General features: G+C 39.5%; 3 protein-coding genes across 3 annotated transcripts; 1 reads left to right on the plus strand and 2 right to left on the minus strand.

Annotated features, from left to right (window-relative positions):
- Nucleotides 1-230: 230 nt before the first annotated feature.
- guca1ab.2 (guanylate cyclase activator 1Ab.2) lies at nucleotides 231-2,011 on the minus strand (the record flags this gene model as incomplete). Its single annotated transcript, XM_079156619.1, has 4 exons — nucleotides 231-361; nucleotides 536-626; nucleotides 912-1,061; nucleotides 1,814-2,011. 4 exons carry the CDS (start codon nucleotides 2,009-2,011, stop codon nucleotides 231-233), a joined length of 570 nt encoding a protein of 189 aa, XP_079012745.1.
- Nucleotides 2,012-7,354: 5,343 nt separating this feature from the next.
- LOC306694258 (uncharacterized protein) lies at nucleotides 7,355-16,643 on the plus strand. Its single transcript, XM_079157032.1, has 5 exons — nucleotides 7,355-7,563; nucleotides 9,944-10,032; nucleotides 12,032-12,122; nucleotides 13,225-15,328; nucleotides 15,430-16,643. Exons 1-5 carry the CDS (start codon nucleotides 7,485-7,487, stop codon nucleotides 15,524-15,526), a joined length of 2,460 nt encoding a protein of 819 aa, XP_079013158.1. The 5' UTR covers nucleotides 7,355-7,484; the 3' UTR covers nucleotides 15,527-16,643.
- An 874-nt stretch (nucleotides 16,644-17,517) lies between these two features.
- Nucleotides 17,518-21,062, minus strand: wdr77 (WD repeat domain 77). Its single transcript, XM_079156919.1, has 10 exons — nucleotides 20,728-21,062; nucleotides 20,160-20,345; nucleotides 19,924-20,065; nucleotides 19,735-19,784; nucleotides 19,083-19,153; nucleotides 18,778-18,835; nucleotides 18,455-18,523; nucleotides 18,262-18,370; nucleotides 18,110-18,178; nucleotides 17,518-18,022 (listed from the first exon to the last, which is right to left on the minus strand). Exons 1-10 carry the CDS (start codon nucleotides 20,834-20,836, stop codon nucleotides 17,875-17,877), a joined length of 1,011 nt encoding a protein of 336 aa, XP_079013045.1. The 5' UTR covers nucleotides 20,837-21,062; the 3' UTR covers nucleotides 17,518-17,874.
- Nucleotides 21,063-21,269: the final 207 nt, after the last annotated feature.

The following is a 21,269-nucleotide window of genomic DNA, read 5'->3' on the forward strand; positions in this document are numbered from 1 at the left end:
GGTAGTAGTAGCAGCAGGTAGTGTTTTGCATCTAGTTCATTCAAAGCATAAAACTGCTCCACAAAAATACCTGAAAAAAAGTACGTGCTGCACTTTGACAATGACCCAGAGATTGGCCCACATCCGTTAGTCCGTTAGTCCTGATGATTTGTGGGTTATCCTGAACCCACCTATTCAGCTGTGGCACAGTTGTATACAAAAATGTATTGGGGTCCATACAGTTGGAAGTATTAGATGTTGGTCCTCATCTCCCCTTGAATTTGTTGGACAATGTGTGTGAGGTCCAAACTCTCTGTTAGTGTCGTCAGCAGCATGCTGTCATTTTGAACCCCCTCCATGAACTCTTCAAAGGAAAGTTCCCCTGGAAAAAAACAAACACACACTCTGAACTTAAATCCCCTCTGCTGGTGATAACAGAGATTCATATTTCGTCGATAATTTGCCAGGATTGAAGATATTCAGTTTTTTTTCCGTCCACTCCTCCAACCCAGTTGGTGCTCATTTTCTGACTGAAGATTTTGCCCTTGGGCCTTACCATCTCCATTGATGTCAATCTTGTCAAACACCATGTTGGTAAAGTCCTCCGACGACACCTTACTAGGAATCCCATTGATTGCACGGATGGACTAAACATAACACAAAGAGAGGAGATCAGGTTAAAAACTGAGACATGTAATTGTTGCCTACGTTTCTTCAACCAGTAGATGTCAGCTAAGTGTCAGCTTTTTGTCTCTGCACCTTGTATCACGGCAGTATGTTCTACTCTCCTCTAAGCCGGAGGTGTGATTTCTGTGCCATATCTCAGTCAGACCCGAGAGGTCCGAGCCGGTGGTTTCAGGATAGTTCTTGGGATTTACTTGGATCTGTTACAAAGCCATGTGTCACGTTTCAACATGAAGGCTCATGCCCACCTTAATTATCTGAAGCAGCTCCTCACGGTCGATGTATCCACTCCTATCTACATCAAACAGTTTAAAGTACCAGCGAAGCTTCTGCTGCACTCCTCCCTTCAGCACCAGGCTCAGAGCAGCTACATACTCCATAAAATCAATGAAGCCATCCGACAAAAGAGAAGGGCATTATGGACATTGTCATGAGCAGAGCAGTGTGGCATTCAAGGTATACTCCTGCCTTATTCAAGTCTGTGCAAAAAACTGTCAAATTGTGGAATCAAGGTCTCTTGCCCACCCATTTTATGACTTCTTTAAATGTAATGCACACGGATCTACACCTCCATGAAGAAGAGGCTGCAGCTGTCTTGTTTTCAGGTTAGCGTCAATGGGATAAGCCCCCTCTCTAATAGAAGTGTCTCTCAGTCAGATTTCTATTGGCAGAAACAATCTCGTGATGAAAAACACAGTCACTGTTTTTGAAAATTGAGATGAACATGACCCAGATTCTTTGCTCTTACAGTTTGCCATAATGAATGAATAGACATGAAATAGATGTAGTAGGTGGAAATAAAGTACATGCAAACAAATATCAATCTTTGTGGGTTTTCTGATGAGGATGTTGATGATCATTTTAATCCTTGTCTTTTGGTAATAGTAGAAGCAGATAATCAAGATGATAGGTATATTATATATATGATCTGGATTATGAAATAATTGCAGGATTATCAAATATATAAATAAAGGTAATGAGAACTAAACTTCTGTCTTTTTGTGCAAAGGATGCTTTTAAAAAACATTTGACCGTCAATCCTATTCGGTAAGGATGAAAAGCAACTAACGATGACCATACTTAAAGATTCAGCTTTACTTAACATTAAAATGTATATATTACCCAGCCAGGAGATTATAAATCTACTTACATTATTCATATCAAACGTTGAAAACATGGTCTCAACATAGGCGTTGGATGTATCCGACAGGTTCCTCAGACCAAAGAACTGTTTGAACTCGTAATAGGTGAGACGTCCCGATGGGCAGTCGGTCATGAATTTTCTGTACCACTGATGACTCTCACAAGCTTGTAGTTCCTCCACAGCCGACCCAGTGTAGTTTCCCATGTCTGTTTATCTAAAAAAACTAAAAAAGGGATATAAGAAATCCTGTAAAAACCATAACCAGAATGTATCGCACCCACCGAACATCCGTGCACGGCCGGTATGCAGACTAAAAACAAGTAGCAGGATGCAGAGTGTGTGTGAGCCAATCATCCCTCTGTGATGTTGAAGGCTCAGAAGTTGTAATCCACTTTGCTTGCCAGCAAAGATTTAACAAAACACAACAACCTGGGAGCAGAAATACGTCCTATTGTACAAGATCACACCAGCTGCAAAAATGATATCAATATGAATATATATTAGATACATTCATATATGAATACATATGAACGTTTGTATTCATCATTATTACTCAACTATGTGTTCAACTGTCCAACAAAGTCTTCCATATTTAGTTTGATGTGTATCTTTTGGGATAGATAACTATTAATCTTTCCGTGTGTAAGATTATCCAACATGTCTCTCCTTAGCAATTATTTCGGTTGTTAGTGGCCAATAATAAGCCTACTAAGCAAATGTTTTCTGTATTTGTGAATGTATTTAAATATTTATCCCCCCTTGTTGCTGTTTTTTGAAGGCTTCTTTTTGTTCCATCCCTGTTTTGTATTATTTACATGCTGAGGTAGCTGTATACTCAGGGATTTGTGTTTCTTAATTTGATTTGATGCATGCTAACATGCTTACGATGATGATACGTATGTTTAGCATGTATAATGTTTTCCCTTTGCACTGTGTTGGTGTACTGTGTTATCTAACATTCACTAATTAGCACTAAATAGGAAGTACCATAAATACAAAAGTAGGACTTATTGTATGTGGATGTTCACCTGCTTTACTGGCCCTCTCCTTCACTGGGTTGTGTTCTTTAATGTCAATGTGCTGTCATTGTCTCGCAGGTGAAATGGGAAAATGGGAGCGAGGAACATGGACGAATGATTTTCAGAGGGCCTGGGAGTGAAGAATTCGGTCAATCAACTCAACACTGTGAATGTGTTACACCTCTCTAACTGCAGACACTGACATGAACTCAACCTCACAGCGAGCGGGTCATCGACACATAGGAGACAAGAGAACGTAAACTCTGAGGTACGTATGGGTAAGTAAACAAGGAAGCCAACCATAAAATGCAGCATTAAACATTTTTTTAAATACACATACATACAGTGTGTTTGGACATTAAGTTATTAAAGCTCTTTGGGGCAAAGATCAGTTTAAAAACATTTAGCCATATTCATAAACCTTCTTTCCTTTAGACTTCTTACAGTGATCTCTCAGCTTACCCTCGCTTCATTGGGTTGATGGCTCTGTGTCACCGTGTTGCTTCTGACCCTCTTAAAGCGCCTCCATCTGCTGTCAGTTACACTAATGCGGCTGCTGGTTTGTTTGACTGAACCAGGATGTCAACAAACTGTGAACATCCCTTTCTACTGAACACATTTGATTTTATGGTCCTAAGAAAAAAGAGATTTTGTTACAGCAAGATGTTACAGCATGCTCAAGGTTCAGGTCACTTAAATTATATAATTTTTTGGAAGTAAATTGTCTTATTTGCCTTGATTTGAATATGTCTGCTTCCACCAATCAATTGAGGTTAATACAATTTTGCTTTACTGCTTTATTTTTTGCTTTGTTTTTTTTTAATAGAGATAAGTGAATCTGTTGTCCCCGGACATATTTGACATAGAATGGTGCAGGAATGAGTCCTAAAATCCAGAAATGATGTAATATTTCTGTACTTACGGTTCCTTGTCTCAAAGTCAATGGTTTTTTTAAATAGGTTTTTGGTTAGATACCTGAAATAAGGTCTGTGGTTAACACAAGTGTAGAATATTTTTATGTTTTTTCAATGATATAAAATATGTCAGTAAAAACCCCTCTCATGAATGTGGAAGCTGTTGAGTGTCTTTAAAAGGAGGGTTTCTAACAAGAGGCTAAATAAGACTACTGAATGGCATCACACCGAATAATCAGCCTTCCTAGCCTCGTTGTGTTTACTCGCACTCATGCAACTGTGGTGTAGTTTGTCTATAGCCTCACGTTAGCTTTTTACTTCTGCTGATTGCATTCAAGCTTCAAAAATCATAAAAGTGGTGTTCAATTGTTGATTATCTTGCTGCACGAGATTGGTTTCTTTGCCACAGAGCTTATTTTCTGCAATAATCCAAAATGGAAATATCTTATTGGCTTTTTGTAGAGGGGACCAGTGCGACGCTAACTAGGGGTTGGCCTACAGAAATAGTCACCCTATATAGATAAGAAATAAACACACAGAGCAATAATTAATTAATAATAATGTTGTTAAACACAATGTAATGCAATATATTAAAGGTACAGGTACAAATGTAAACATGCATACGACACATACAGTCCATAGAGCAAACAACACATACATAAACAAACATAAATCTATGCTCACAGACCTCACTGTGAACAGTTTTCATTGGAAATACTCTCTTCAGAAGGAATACTGCTGACAAAAATGAAGAGATCTTTATAGAGATCTGTAAAGATGAAACGCACTGTAACTGCTGTCATCTTAGTAACTGCACAAATTCTTCCACACAATGAATCTGGTTCTGGTATCATCTCTAGTTTCGTTTCCATTTATGACTGATTTATATCTCGTCATGATAGAATGCAAAATATGTATGGTCTTCACTTCCTTTAACGTCAGTGTCTTTAAACCAATAATGTCTGCTGACTTTGTACTCACTTTGGATTCTTATTGCACAGGCCAGGGCCTGTATGATTTATGGATACAAAGGCAAGTAGTAGTTGTAACAAGTAACAAATGTTGTATAGTGGTGCATGTATTAGTATTGTCTGGCACCAAGGCACAGACATGTTTTCTATAAAACATGACGTACCGTTTCTATCAACTGTGTTCATATGCAACTAAAAGTCTGCCATTAATGAATGAGCATAATGTGTCAATAAATAACTGAATAAATGGCCCAAAGAGCTCATGATGTGCATTTCACAATGTTCTTGGTGGAGTTGAACTTTACAATATGTTCAGCACTGGGAAGCAGCTAAAGCGCCAAAGGCTCTTGCCAGCACATTCTTCACATTTCAGCCGGCATCAGTCAGCATGACGAATTCCCCCTGAGGACGGAGGAACTGGATGGACCGGTCTGGTTGTCTCCAGGGCAACTGAAGGTGCGACATACAGAAGTGACAGAAACACTGAGGGAAGGAAAGGATTGACTGGTTCTCTGGACAGATGATTATTTTATAACCCACTATCACGTAATTAGAGCACAAGGCCAAAACTGAACTAAATACAGATTATTAACTTAATAACACGGATATTTAAATGGAGGTATGTCATATGTCATATTGACATAAATCTGATGAAGAAAATAGATCAATTGGCTTTACTGGTTTATTACTAGTAAGATTCATGGATCCGTGCAAACCATAGTCTATGATGAAAAGGAGAGCATTCAGATCCTTTACTTAGGTTAAAATAGTTTCAGCTAAATTCACCAAATACTTACTTGACACAATTGTCTTACTTAACTGTACTAAGTAAAATAAACAGTGAATACATGGTTTAAACTTTTGACAAATAAAATAAATTAACTCACGGTCCAATTACTATCTTTACATATTTGTATTCTGTTATACTGTGTTCTTATAGTGCCAACATATAGTTCCCATATTTGAAATAATTTATATTTTAAGGTATTTAGACCTTGACAGATTGAATCAGATCTTCATATTTTCTTCCTTGACATTACATATATAAGTGTGGAGTAAGACGTTTTAGGTAGTCTATTAAATATATTTAGTTTCATGTACTAAATGCTAATATACGATATGTAATACATAAGTGTACATGCATAAGTAACTAGTAACATACAAGTAGTGAAGTAAAATGTACTATATATCCCTCTGAAATGTAGGGGAGTTGAAGCAGAAAACTGAAATGATCATGTGAAGTAAAAAAAACTCTAGGTTATACTAATATAGAATAAGTAAATGTACTTAGTTACCGTGTGTTACTGGTCATATCTTTGTGTAACAAAGATCTTCATTTACAGTCGGTGGGTGCTGCTGTAGGTTCGCTGTCATGGGTCAGCTCAGTCTGAGCTTTAGAGGAGTCTTGATCCTCTTTAACATCAACTTCACAGTTAACCTGCTTATGTCGGTCACATGCTTCACTTTCCTTCAGTAAATAATGCCACAGAATCTGTTTCAGTAAACTGACACAGATTTATGCAGAAAGGGGGATTCATAACAAAAACTTAACGTTTCAACCATAATGAATGAATAACTGAGCAAACACCCAGAGGGATAAATAGCATAACACTAACTGTAAGGCTAATAAGGCTTCTGACAAACTCTACTTAAAAAAGAATCAGTCACAGGTAAAAGACATCACACATTAAATCTTTTTTAAGTAAACACATAAATATTATCAACAAATTGTACTTAAAGAATCAAAAATACTCATTCTGCGGCCCTGTCAGTGTTATGTTAGTATGTTATTATGATTATTATTATTGATGCATTACATGTAAGCAATACCTAATGTGTTAGCTGGTTGAAGTGGATTTTATTGCTTCATATACGTTTGGGTAGTTTAATAATAATAATGCATTATATGTTATAAACTGATCATAGGTTTTGTATTTCAAATCTTGATCATCAGACTATCGCTGTAAATAAAACAAAATACAATGTTTCCTTCTGAAATGTGGTGGAGTCTAGAAGTGTAGATTATGATGGAAATACTCAAGCACATTTAAGTTGTATTTAAGTAAAGTATTTGTACTTTAGTTAGCTACTTACTTTCCATCTGGATCACTGCATAATACTGACTTCGACAATCGTTATAGAAATGAAGTAGAATAAAGTTTAGACTACTTACTTATGACCAGAATGATTATGACACATAATAGATACATAGACACATTAAAAGCAGAATATCCATTTTATTTCCCAACATCTTACTTCCTGTAGAAAGAACCTTGGTGAACCATACAAAACAAAACAAAAACATAAAAACTTAATGTGCTGCAAAGTTGAAACTGTGTTCCTAATCATGTTTATCATGGGCTGCCTTATCAAATTGGCCTGATGTCTCGACAAAATGACTAAACGACAAAACTGTGACAAGTCAGCACATACCACAGTACTTTGAAGGCTAGCTGAGTGCACGAGCAGTTAGTCAGTGCGCAGGTGAGATTTGTTCTGGAATGAGAAAAGGAGAGTCCAGGCCTCACCTGTTGGGAGTGTATAGATACAGGGAGGTGCGGTGAAAGAAGAGTGGGCGGGGTTAACTCATTTTTTTTCTGTATGGCCCAAATAGTTTGCACCAAATTATTGGAGTCGAGTTTACCTGGTGCGCGGTGGTGCACCTGTCGCGAAACTAGCTCAGCTGCGCTTTACCTCGGATTTACCTGTCGATTCAAAATGCGCCAGTAATCCTGCCGTCCAGTCGTATCTACACGACAACTAATCAATAATCATGAAGAGGGGAAAGTTGAATTTTCTGGGTCGAAAGACCCAGTCTCTTTTCGACACCAATATTAAAATCAAGGACATGGGTGAGTAGCCAACACTGCCTACAGGGCTCATTGGTTATAATCGAAAATAAGCATTCAATTTAACGATTCACTGAAGAATAACACGACCTTTGTACTTGATGTTGACATGGACAGAAGTGTTAAAGCCACAGAGCTCCAATATGTAGACTTAATGGGCTGCCTGTTGATCCTAAAGCAAATCTCAACAGTATTGTATTATGTTTAATGACATGTCCTGATGTTCATGTAGCTGCAGGTGCCGTCAATGTGATTCATCCATGAAAAACCTGTTCTCAAATGTTAAAGTCCATTTTTCTTGGTATATCTTTGACCTTGCATGTCTGGCTTCACGCTGACCTGTCGTCCGGCAATTCTGTTCACTTAGTGTGAGTCAGTGTTGCCTCAACAATACTTGAAACAAGGAATTTTGTGGGAATATCTAGAATCTCCAACCAAGGAAAATTGGAGGAACTGAATGTAGCCAAGATATCATACTCTGTAATTGGGATTGTGTCTAAAACAGCTGCATTCAATGTGTATGTGTCACTGTTTAGACACCGTCTGAGATTAGTTTATGTGAGTATGAGTCAGCTTTAATCATCTCAAAATGATATCCAGTGGTGATCGTGGTATCACCTACACTTATTGTAAGTGAAAGATCCTGAAGGTGGTGATGATACAGATGATCTAAAAAAAATCACATCACTTTTGTTTAAATACCTTGAGGGATTGGAACATGTATTAGTACTTTAAGAACATATAACAGCATACTATATACATACCATTACAAATGCGTCCATCTCCCTTTGCTGAGGAAGACCATGAGATGCGGTTAAAAACTCTAGAAAAAGATATTAAGTGGACCTTGAGTTCATTGTTTATTGCCAAACTATAAAAGCAAAGTGTGAAATGATAACCATGTATTTATACAATTATATTGCTTAGCATTTGAGACCAGGATAAGACATCTGAAAAGGTACACCATTATATTAGGGTAACACCAGACAATATGCACTCTCATGTTGAGATCAGTTTACAGAAATACTAACCAGGTGTCTGTGGCATTACTTTCATTTGATTGCAAGAGCAGGAAACAAGAGGGATTGCTATGCAAAGCCGCAACTTGAGAGAGACTATTTGTCTATTTAAATGAAGCAGGTGCACAATGAGGAAACTAATAATTAAGTTAGACTGGTTCAACACCAATGGCAATTCTTTCAATAGTTGTTCGTACTGAGTTAATTCCACAGTTGTATTTGGATTGTAACATGATGGTTATACTAAATGTGTAAAGGAAACACATTTTGCGTTCCTTCTTTGTTCATAATATGAAGCCTTTTGGTCTCTCTCCATTGAAAGATGGTGTTATTGAAGGCTGACAGAACATGCAGACTAAGTGCCTCTCAGTGTCAAGTTTCTTTCCTCCGTCACTTATGCACGATGACTGGAATGAACAGAGAAGGAATGAGCTGAAATGTTTTTCTCTCCAACAAACCTCAGTTTAGCAGAGTGGTGTCTCATTCTTTCACTTATAAAGTTGGATATGTTAAGCGATTGTGTCTTTGTCTCAGTGCTCATTCAACTCATCTTTACCTTTTGCCTAATGGGGCTTTGAACTGAGATTTTTTGACCACGTCTACAAAACATTGATGAAATGTTATAGAAATAGAAATACCTCTTCGCCACTTTGACTTCAAAATACTTCGTTATAAAAAAAATCTGTAAATGCTAAATTTATCCCTAGAAACTTTCAAATCCTGAGATCAATTTGCAAAGTGTTGCAAGCAACAAATGATATCTCAATTTGGAAATAGGATTAATTATTAATTAATTATTGCGTCTTATGCTGCAAGTTGTGTTGTTGTAAATGGACTTCAGGGACCAGCATAATTCAACTTTCACTTCAACACAATGGTGGAGTATAAACAAAGATCTTTTCAGCTTCCTTTAACTATTTAGTTGTCAACAACAAAACGGCCTTTAACAGCACATGAGATCTCACAGTAGATTGTTAAGTTCAATGACAACAACTAAGAGGCCGCTTTGGTATCTCATTACCTGCCAAATGACCAGAATGTACTAATCCTCACCAGAGAGAAGAACAATAGACAGATGGACACGGTGCAGTTTTGGATGGTGAAATGTACTAGAGGCTTTCTGAATTTTACAAATTTCAAACACTGAAAAATGTATTTCTGGAAAAATATTCATGAATACTGCATACTGTCAGTAATGATGTGAATTTATTGTTCTTTTAAATCAAAAAATATCTGCCCGTGTTAAACCGTGTCTCACACCAACCACATTGTCCTCTGGCCAAACCATTCTCAGAGCTTTGAGCAGAAATGAAATGGCTAAAAGCATGAAGAGGATACAAATCTTTTGCATTTTATTTCCTCAGAAAATGCAGAACTGGTGCTGGAGTCATCAGCGATCCCCGAGTCAGGAACTGCCAGTGTGCGGGCCAGACCAACTGTCAACCATCACACTGTGAGTATCTCAGTAAAGCTTCATGGTGCATGGACTGAACATATTCTCATTTAACACTCAGTGTCAGACATTGGAAAACCATTAGATATACGTCACTCTGAGCTGACTCCCCCCTGTCGCTTACATGCAATGGAAGGATTACTTCATCTTGTACTCTGTATCTACAGAGCTGCACAGATGCAAATGAACTGATAAAAGACAGTTTAGTGCTTGACTGTGTTTGAATCTGGGTCAGCTTAAACAAGCACAAGGACAGGACATGTAAATCAAGTGTTTGTTAATTAATAATTTGTAATTTTGCCAGTTGAGCATTGACGCCAGTTGAGTTTCTGTCCGTATGTGTTTGTTTGGTGAGAGTCACTTTTAGTTCTAATAACCATAATATATCCTCATGCGTGTGTGTGTGTGTGTGCTAACACTGACACTGTTCTTTAAACCATATGCCGTAGGCTGTGAAAGATGGCATAACTCACAATGTGATATCAACAGCTTGTGGCTCCTTATAAAAATCACTTTTTAACACTTAACACTCACAGGGACCATTCTGCAGCATAATAAGAACTTTAGCTTTTGATAATCAAAGAACATTTAGCTGATAATAGTTTTCTATGTTTACTTAAGTAGACTTCTACTTGTGATAAAGTATTTTTATAGGTACTTTTACTGAATAAAAGATCCCATGGCTGTCAGGCCTCCCATTATTTTATCATGGCACAGATATAAATAAAGAGCTCCTTGTTGCTCTGGTTCCCACACCTCAAAGTTTGGGAGTGTTCTGTGAATGTGGCATGTGTGGCATGTGTTGGACATGGCACACCTTGCAGCACATGGGCAGGACTGCTGAGACGGCTCCGACAGATGAAAGTGAGTCATAGTACAGGAAACAAACAGACAAAATAAAACTGGATCATATACGCCACCTTTACTGACACGCCCTCAACCTGTGTTTTGTAGCGTTCTTAATTTTCCAAAAAGCTACTCAAGTGTCCTGTGGGTTATTAGACAAGAGAGACATGTGTCACTTGAGGCGTGACATCAGGCAGATTTCCAATTTTTTTTAGTCTGGAATACAAGCATAAAGCAGTATTCCAGCAACTTTTAGATCCTAAGTCATTACCAACCTTATTAATAATACATTTTTTAAGTGTAACTGGTGCGAGCTTGTTGCTTTATTGCATCACATTAACATCAAGTGGTACAGCAGTGAAAATATGTTTTGTGTTGCTGGAATGATTTATTTGTTTTGCCCTTTCGAAGGGCATACAGCCTGTTAACTCTCATGGACATGTATTGTGTCAACACAGTCTGTGTTTATTTTTGGAGGTGTTTGGGCCATGACGAGAACAGCAAATCTCACTCACGCACGCACGTACAAGCACACAGGTTTCTAAGTGACAGCCTGCAATTTTCTCAGCCAGGCCCACATTAACACAATGTGATGAATAAAAGGTGTATCCTACAGCATGAATCACTGAGTGCTCCTCATAAATGAAGTATGCAGTGTACGAAAATGATCCTTTCGAAATCTCCGTCTCCGGTTTAGTCATTGCAAACCTAAGAATAGCCTAAAAAAAGCACTTATTTGGAAACAGACATTACAAATTCATACTTGTTGTAAAGGAATGATTTTTACATTGTATTATATTCACTAAAAATCATTATATATATATTTAAATTGATTTAACTTGAAATTATTTGCAAATACAGCTATACATTAGGTTCTTCATAATACCAAGACCTGAGAGCCACTAAAGTTATCACTGACTTGTTGATGCCAATAATGTAGCAAGTATTGGACACGCTCCTCTGTTTTCAAGGTACAGTGAGCTCTGCAATAGTTGAGAACTGGTTTATTCACTCTTGGAGTGAATACTTTCCAGCGCCTCTTAACACGATGTAGACTTCATGTCATGTATACTGCTGTTCTTGAACTAAGCTTTTTTTCTTAAGTCTCAGATGTTGAAATGTCAACATTTTGATGTTTTTTTTGTTTTCACAGTCCGCAATCGACAGCTTTCAAGGTTTTGCCGTCCCGATACCCAAAGTCCCCCTCCTCCCCCCTCTCAACGGTCCAAAGATCAACGGTTCAGGTGAGCGTCTACCTATCGCAAATATGTACTTTAAGTTTAGCTTGGAAAACACGAGAATTTCATCATTTACACTCTGAAGGACCCAGATCATTTGCAATGTGCCTTTACTCTGACTCACTTGATGGATCACAGCAATCAAAATGTCTCCGCAAAGGGTTGAAAATGCAGGGCAGGTAAATGTTTGTTCAGGTTGTTGCTCAATAACCCTCCTGAATGTGTCCAAACCGCCACACCAGATGGCGAGCATATTTACAGAATGGGAGTGTTGGCATTAACAGAGTGGATATCATTTGTCTAATTTTAGCTGTGAGTAATTCTAAATGTAAGTGATATTACTCTATCACTTGTTTATCTGACTTTAAACTCATTCCTTTCAGCTTGGGCCGGGCCATAATTCAAAGCTTTTGACAGTTTATCGTCTTTCATTGGAATCATACTGTGATGAAATCATACAGTATATCAAGATATTGTGACACACAATTATGTTATTTAAATTGATAATAACAAGCACATACTTACTCAAATTGATCAGAAAGTCTGGTTATTTTCCACTTAAGTTCTTATTAAATGAGGAAAAACTCATTTGTCAAGTGTTTAATTCACACAAGAGAATGCAAAACCATGTGGCTATTTCATAAAGACCTTTTATTTATTGAATTACCAGAAAACATGCTAAATCATGATATATATCGTTATCGAGATATGAAGTGACCTTGATTGGAATAGAAGATTTTGGCCGTTTCGCCCAGACTTGATTTCAGCAGTAAACATTGTTGATTCTTTATGATCTATCTTATTTCTACTTTTAAAAGATTCAGACTAAGGGGGTGAGCTAGGCTCCGATATTCGACTACTCTAGTTATTGCTTATAATTATTTTTGTTTAATAAACAACATAAAACAAATCTGGACTAGGCATGGACTGTTTGAACGCTTCACACAGTTGGGCGCCTACTTAGCCTTTGAGCGTCTTTTTTCAGGAGTCGCTACTTAACATTTCTCAATTACTTGAAATATGATAAATATTGTAGTTTCTCCTCCTTCACAATGTACAAAAGTGCTAAACTTTTCTCAGTTATTCTCTCTTTTCTTTCTTCCCTTAGTTGGTGGAAATCACTTGTCCAACGGATCTGTTACATCTGTGCCTGACCTCGAAGAGGAAGGAATTGCTGTTCCTCCTCCTCCTGCCATGGCTCCTCCACCCCCTCCAGGGACTTTTATCCCTCCTCCACTAGACTTCATGGGTGACCTGAACAGTCTTAATGTGGCACCATTTCCCTCTCTATCCATGCCCGATCCAAAACCGACCTCACTGGCACCATTCATAGAGGGGAAAGACTTAACCTTCATGAAACCGCCACCAATGGCTCCGCCAAAGCCTCCATCTACTTACTCCAATGGCTCTGCATCACCCGTCCCCATTTCCAGTCCACCACCAGCCAAAGTTCCTGAGCGTCCGATGTTCTCCCCACCACTGCCTCCTTCTGAAAGGCAAAACAAGACTCATAAGAAGCCACCTCCAAAACCCATTAGACTGTCCTCTATATCCAACTTTGACTCCCCACCAGGGACTCCTGCCCCACCTCCCCCTGTGCAGACATCCACACTGTCCACGTTCAATCCTCAAAACACAGCAAAGCTTTACTATGTTCCTCAGACCTCAATTCTCAGTGGGTATGAAGAGCACGACAAAAGACGAAAGCAGATGTTGCTCCTGGAAGATTCTGCGTCCGTTGACTCTGCCCCAGTTCTTGTCCAGGTGGATGGGAAAGCCCCTAAAGTGGCTACACCGTATAAACCTGCTCCCAAAGATGTACAGGAGCTGAAGGAGAACTTACAAATTACCCAACCCTCTCCATCACCTGGACCAGTTCTTGTCCAGGTGGATGGGAAAGCCCCTAAAGTGGCTACACCGTATAAACCAGCTCCCAAAGATGTACAGGAGCTGAAGGAGAACTTACAAATTACCCAACCCTCTCCATCACCGCCTCCTGAGCCAAAGAAGGAGATTAAAAAAGAGATAGTTTCAGTACAGCCTGAAATAGACAAACCGCGCCAGACTCCACATCAGATGTCACCACAGCTGCCGAAACTAAACGGTACTCGGGTGAATTCAGAGCCCATTAATGACAAATTTGTAGAATCTCCAAGTAAAATTCGTAAATTCAGTCCGTTAATAGATCGTAAACTACGCAACCTGAAGGGTAGTGAAACCCACGGGGCACGAGATGGACCTGCAGCGTCCCCACTGGCTCTTTTAATGGCGGCTAAAGAAAGAGACAAACATAAATCGAGTCACCCTCCGTCGCGGGAAAACAGCACCAAGAAGATTGAGCAGCCAAGTGCAAGCATTCACCCGAGTGACACCAGTCCCAATTCATTTGTTGTCACCCCAAGGTCCAGCTCATCCTCTACTCTAACAGCTCTGGAAAGAATACAGGAGAGTCTAAAGTCTGTCAGTCCTGCTGCACGTACGCAAACCATTCAGACTCCAGTCAAATCCAGAAGTCCTGCTCTGGTCGAGGATCCGATGCCATCCACCCGTTCAGCTCCCAGTAGGACGGCAGCATCCCCAAGTGCGACCCACCTGGTTGAGCAGAGGCTAAACGTAGTGCAAAGCCCCTCAAATTCTCAAAACACACGGCCTGAGGTGTCAAGTATGCCATTACTCCCTCCGCCACCAGAGTTTGGTGATTTTGACGGGTTTATGGAACCGCCTCCTTCCGTCCCTCCACCTGACCCTCCCATGAAAAAGGCGCCAACACCAACTGAAATCCCTCTCCCTCCGTCTCATGTTCCACCTCCTCCACCAAAACCCCAACCCCAACCCCCAGCAGCTCCAAAACTCCCACCTCTTGACATCGACGTCAAACCAAAGTTTCAACCCCAGCAGAGACCCAAGGCGGCCCCTGCTCCGCCCCCATCCACTCTTTCACCCAGCCAGGCCACGCTCTTGAGCATCCTTCAAAAGAAGATGTTGGAAATGGACCACAAAATGGCCCCAGTGAACGAGGCAGAGTCCACTTCTGATGACTGGGGCGGCCCCCTGTCCGATGAGGACAATAAGGTCCCTGTTGTCCAGAGAGCCGCACCACAGAGCAAGAATTACCCCGCGGTCAACAAAGCAGCAACACTGAACATGCAGGAGCTGGAGAGTAAATTGGTCAAACATTATCAGGAACCCTCTTCAGTGAAAGTTCCCACCAGGTAAGAGTGCTCAAAATGACGTCTTCACTTTTCTGAGACAAAAAGCCCAGCGTCTGTGTACAGAATCAACTCATATTCATGAATTGTGTTTTTCTTTTCAGCAACGGGACGCAGTCAAAACATCAGTATGGTATGACCTTTACTGTTCGGCCTGGAACCAAGCAGCCCATTACTCTTGTCAGAAAAGGGGATCCGTAATGAGACGTGTTAAAGAGGTGTTCTTCTGTTTAGCACACATCGCACGTGATTGGATCATGTGTTTTTGCATCAGAAGAAATTTGTACATTGGAGGGGAAAAGCACTTTGAACAAATGCTACTAGCAAGTATGTTAAGAATGTCTTATAGCAGTGGTCTGCCGAGTTCTGAATGTATTTCGCAATCTTTGGAGAACACATTATCACTGTCAAATCGTGTTTTCTGTTTTGTATTTTACTTCTGAAGTTTCTGGTTGACCTTTTTTTAAAATTCTATTTTTTTTTACTGCAGATTTTTATTTAGTGTATAGGTTCATGTTTGATATGTTGCCTTTTTAACCAAAGCTTTTTTTATCAGCCTTAATGCCACATGGGTTTATATTCATACGAAAAATAATATTCAAAGTTATTCATGGCTGGTAAGAGTATGGTGAGTGAATCTACATTACTCTCAACAAATTCCTGACAAAGGTTTTGACGGATAAATCTGTAAACCTAATTCTAAAATACAATAACGTACAATGCAACTATTGTGGTCCATGCTGTAGTTATATGGCCCATAACTGAAATATTCTTTCACTGTTACACATACATGATGTAGGTCCACTAGAACAAAGCCAACAGTTAATTCAGACAAGTGTGTTTATCCCTCAGTAGGATTGTTTCTCATATTTATTGATCTTGGAAAAGCATTGCCATCTGTATAATTAATTTACTGCAGTAAACTTTCATGCTGTACATATCCGTTTCTATAAGATTACAAAAGTACCTAGATATTGTAAGATGTAGTTTATGTACCCTTCATTTTGTATAATCAAAATATTTAGAATGTTGGTTGTAAAGTATTTAAGCAGAAATTTGCATCTACACCAAATGTCCAAGAACTAATCTGAAAATAAATCCAAGCAGTAATTACATCTCCTTGAGTTTTTTTGTGCTCAGTATTTAAGAATGTGTGTTAGCGTCAAGACATCTTAGTCGAGAAAAGACAAAATTGCAGATGACATGGTGCTTTTGGGTGTGCATATGAAAAATAACTGGAATGACAGCTGCACTGTGGCACCAACAAAGATTTTGATCAGCAATACCTTGAATAAACTGGGCTTTTGGGCTAAACAAATTCACGTGTTGCAAATCTCACTCTGTTTTCGACCCCTTTGTGAAATTAATCTCATTTAGTAAGGCATTACATAACACAGTAATTATACATATAGCGATATTGAGAATAGTTACACCTCTGGCATTTCATCATACTATTTAAAATGGTACAGAAAGTGCTGGTGAAGTCAAAAGTCAGTTTTTAAATGAATACATTAAAGTAAATAAGTTGGTTCAGAATTTAAGGACCAATATTATTCCCACTATATACCAGCATGGCACTAAGTGTTGTAAGGTATTTTACTGAGATGTGTGCTTATTTTATTCCTGCTAAGCAAAGTGTCTCTCACCCTATGCATCATACAAGAGCATCAGTAGCTAACGCAACAACGGAGGAGTAGAAGTGATTCGTGAGTTAAAGTGTGCGGGCAACAGAGTGCTCCTGATTTCAACAGGTAAACTCACCATAAACTAAATCCACAATATTAGTACACTTGCGTAGAGTCATAGTTCGTAGCAGGAACATGCAGACACATTCAATCTGACCGTAGCTGAAAAATATTGCGTACGGTTAGCTTCTATGATTGCCTTGATCAAAATAATTCTACTAGCTAAACTAAAAGACAGCGCGGCGTCTTTCTATGTGAGCTAACATAAGATTAATAAACATTTATATGTTTGGTAATACATTATTGACTGAATTGGGAGAATATTTATAGCAACGCTTTATGGCTACATGATTTAGTGTGTGGATTATAGCAGCCATTCTCAACCACTGGGCTCCTCCGAGCATAACGTCGTGGGCCGTGGAGGTACTGTCAAATGGTTAGAATAAATCCATGGACCACCTTATTTCAGACAAAATAGGGATAAAAATAGATTTCTTCTCATCCCCTATACTTTCAAATGTTCTTAAGAGTCCAGGGAACACAACGAAATGTCAAAATGCTCTTGCCATCAACATTAAGTTACCTTTAATGTAAAATTATGCCATACAAATGGGTTGCCTTAAGTGTAATTACACATGGAAATGCTATACAGAATGAAGGAAGTGGATAGAAAGAGAACGTAATCGTAGCAATGCACTGAGGCCAGGACTGGGAGCGCCAAAGTATTCTGCACATATGTGGAGTACTAAATGACAATGAAACACTTCAATCCATATTTCCTGACTGACAGATTCAACTTTTTAGATATTATGGATGCCCCTCAAAAATAGGGGGGGAAAGTAGTCATCTTAAGCATCTGTGGGTCTAAGAGGACGAGTTGGGAGCTTCAGCAGCTGGATCCACCGTATGGTGAAGCACAAGGTGATCCCAGCCTACGGTTGTGAGGGTGTTGGAGCCACCATGGAGCCAGCACACACCTTTGACAAAGTCCTGGTGTCGCTGATCTTTGAGTCTGCAGAAGAAGAATATATGATTAGTATTTTTGTTTAATGGTAGAGGACTTTAACCTGGTGTTTAGTATTTAAGTGCAAAGACTCACATTTCTTGCAGATCAGAGTTCAAAACAACGAGTGAACAATCATCACTTATGGAGGCGAGCAAGGAGGCACTGGGGGGGTAAGAAAAAAAAAGAGTTTAAATGCTGTAGCGCAATAAAAGAGCTTATGATACTATGCTAGAATTTATGTTTACCTGTGTGAAGAGAAGGCGAGCCCATTGACTCTACGGCTGTGGGCGTTCTCTACCCGGGCCGGCTCTGTTCCCAGGAAGTCCTTCACCGTCACTCGGCCCAACTCATCACCTAAGGCCCAATAAACATAATCAGAAACGAAGGGACTGACAATTTAATGTCTCCGTCAATCAATAATCTGCTGCTGGGCCTTACCAAAAGCAATGGTGCTTCTGTGGTGGGGGTGCCAGGCTACAGTGGTAGGGGAGCAGCTGGACTCCACATCTGAGACAAACACAAAGACGACGATGGAATATGCATAATCATAAATTAAAAAAAAGGTTGCGTCTTGACAAGATGTACTATTACATTCTGGGAACAATAGTCAAGGCTTGTATCAGACAGACAAAGAACCACCACGCGCTGATTATACGCTCATCTGTCAGCGAAACTAATTACCATTTTAACAACATTAATTCCAGCACTTTCCTGCAGAAATGTCTGGACCTGGTTGTTTAGGCTGGGAACATGTTGCTCACCTATTCTTGAGGCCGGTTTGTTTGGCTTTCTCCTGTCCCACATCAGCACACGGCCATCCTGATAGATAGAGGACAACAGGTTGAGTTTGATGAAGACAAGTATAGTTTTACAGTTCTTGGTCTGCTCTTTATTACTTCTAGACAGAATTTATTGTAGCTTTCTTGTGTTGCACGAAAAGAGGTTCATCCTTATTAATATGCACGTTTATGCTGCAAGTTGCTCCGAAATGTAGTTCAGGCAGTTACCGAATTGTTGAATGTTGTGTTTTTAAACTATGCATAACAACTGGTATTCTGTGTCTTACTTGGCCACAGGAGATGAAGAGAGACTCTTCTGTAGGACTGCAAGCAACACAGCTGACTGGCTGCGTGTGCGCTGGAGGAAGAAACAAAGTTAAGAGACATATCGTCAGTTATGTTTCTTACCATCTTTATAAATTAGCTTTTATATAACTACTGACATGTCAAACTCAAATTATTTAAATGGAGCCATTTATTATGCAATCATTATTTGTAAATCACTCAATCTGCATTAAAAAGCACATAACAGGCAGTTATAGGACACATGCTGAATACTCTTAATTTAAGTAGTTAATGAGAAAATGAAAAGTTTCAAAAGATGACCATGTCAGTTTTAGCAAATAAATAAAAAAAAGAAATCTTGGATCTGAACCAAAAGAAAATCAGTTCTTTAAACCCATGGCTGAATTAAACCAGATCAAATGTTATTATAGTTTGTTCAAGGCTTTAGAAGATGTTGTGCAAAGAAACAGAAGAGATACAAATTCTTATTAGGGTTCTTATGTTTTACAAAGTGATTTATCTCTACTTGACTTTAGTAAAAAAAGATTTAGACTCTAAAACTTAAACTGAATATAATTTGATTGATTTTAAAAACAACACTTTCTCTTACTACTATCTAGATATTCTGAGAGCAGTCGTGAGATGTTCCCTCACCATTGTAGGTAGTGACAGCAGTCTCCTGACTGAGATCCCAGACTTTAATTCTGTTGTGAAGAAAGGGAAAGTGCATTTTGATGAGAAAATGTGTGAACCCAAAATCCCAATACCTAAGTTTAACACACAAACAATCAACATGCTTCTGTTCGGCAACCGCGCATGTATATGTGAAGAATGGTGTCTCACCGACAGTCCATGCTGCCAGTGACGGCACTGTTTGCTCCAGCAACTGGGCTCACTGTGGTGACAATGTGGTCGTGCTCATGTTTGGTGAAGCGGTTCACCAGTAGACGTTCATCCTCCGCCAGTTCCCAGAGCTCCAAGGCACCTGCACAGAAACCAGTCCAAAAAAAACCCACATTTAACATTCAGGTCTCAAGACCAGTGGTTTGATTCATAAACGATATGAATCTGCTTCTTACCTGAGTCTGACGCAACAAGAATACCCTTTTCTGATACCCATTTGACATCTGTGACTCCGGTCTCAGTCTGCACACCAGCTTTGCAGAGTTCCTCATTGGGGGCCTGCTTAGAGTCACTGTAGATCCAAACTGATCCCTGCCAGCTCCTGCCAGTGAGGCTGGAGGCACCGAGCAGCAGAGTACCATCTGTGAACAGGAAAATAAACCAACAACGTTTAAAACAGCTATATTAAAAAAAAAAAACTGAATTATTAACAGTCCCTCTCTAATTCGGCTATCATCCAATTTACAAAGTAGCTGCTTTTAAGGCTGCGAAATGCAATTTGTTTTTTTAATAACTAGCCAAATGCAACACACTAGAGAAGCTGGGCTGCTATGCTCGTGCACAACTTTTATAAATATAGATCTTTTTTAATTTAACATATTGACGGATTGTATATACGCCAAATGACCAGAGGACCCCTGCACACCAGTACATCAGTGAATACACTCAGGCGTATAATAAATAACTAGCTGCACCACGTGTCTACCTGTGTAACCTCCAGCTAGCTTGCTTTGTGTGACCTACCTGCTCTGTATTGCGCCGCGCTCAGATGCTTCTCCATGCATGCGGGAGCATTGGGGGGTACGTTCCACCGGTTCTCCTTGATCATGCTAGTATCCACCGCACTTTTCATGAAGACTTAACGTACGTGATCAATGGCTACAGATGAACTTCTCCAAACAACTTTAGCGCGATTCTTACGTTAGCTAGCTAGCTGTTACTGGCCGTCTGCAGGAACACCGCAGCTTTCGTCTTTGGTTTATTTGGGAAAGAAAGCTAACACGTTAGCCAAAGTTATCGTTTCAAGAATGAATGAGCAGCATCACATGGGGCATGGAGGGGGCCGATGTGAACAGACACTTCCTGCTCCGGGTCTCTTCTTCTGCGTCTTCTTCTTCTTCTTCGTTTTTTAGGCGGATTGCAAAACCAGCTGTTAGGTGCATACCGCCAACAACCACAGCGGAGTGTGTGGAACATGATCAGTTTACATTACATTACTGTAAAATAAATAAATCGATTATTCTATTAAACAATCCTGTGTCCGAGATGGCGCATTGCTTAACACT

Source organism: Pholis gunnellus (assembly GCF_910591455.1).
Source record: "Pholis gunnellus genome assembly, chromosome: 3".
NCBI lineage: Eukaryota > Metazoa > Chordata > Actinopteri > Perciformes > Pholidae > Pholis > Pholis gunnellus.

What these genes read in the sequence shown, in the direction of transcription:
- LOC306694258 (XM_079157032.1), top strand. Translation starts at nt 7,485, where the DNA reads ATGAAGAGGGGAAAGTTGAATTTTCTGGGTCGAAAGACCCAGTCTCTT. An exon ending in CAACTGTCAACCATCACACT is followed by an intron (nt 10,033 to 12,031) that starts GTGAGTATCTCA and finishes TTGTTTTCACAG; the next exon opens with TCCGCAATCGACAGCTTTCA. An exon ending in TCCAAAGATCAACGGTTCAG is followed by an intron (nt 12,123 to 13,224) that starts GTGAGCGTCTAC and finishes TTCTTCCCTTAG; the next exon opens with TTGGTGGAAATCACTTGTCC.
- wdr77 (XM_079156919.1), bottom strand. Translation starts at nt 20,836, where the DNA reads ATGAAAAGTGCGGTGGATACTAGCATGATCAAGGAGAACCGGTGGAAC. An exon ending in CAGAAGCACCATTGCTTTTG is followed by an intron (nt 18,371 to 18,454) that starts GTAAGGCCCAGC and finishes ATTGGGCCTTAG; the next exon opens with GTGATGAGTTGGGCCGAGTG. An exon ending in CTCGCCTTCTCTTCACACAG is followed by an intron (nt 18,179 to 18,261) that starts GTAAACATAAAT and finishes TTACCCCCCCAG; the next exon opens with TGCCTCCTTGCTCGCCTCCA.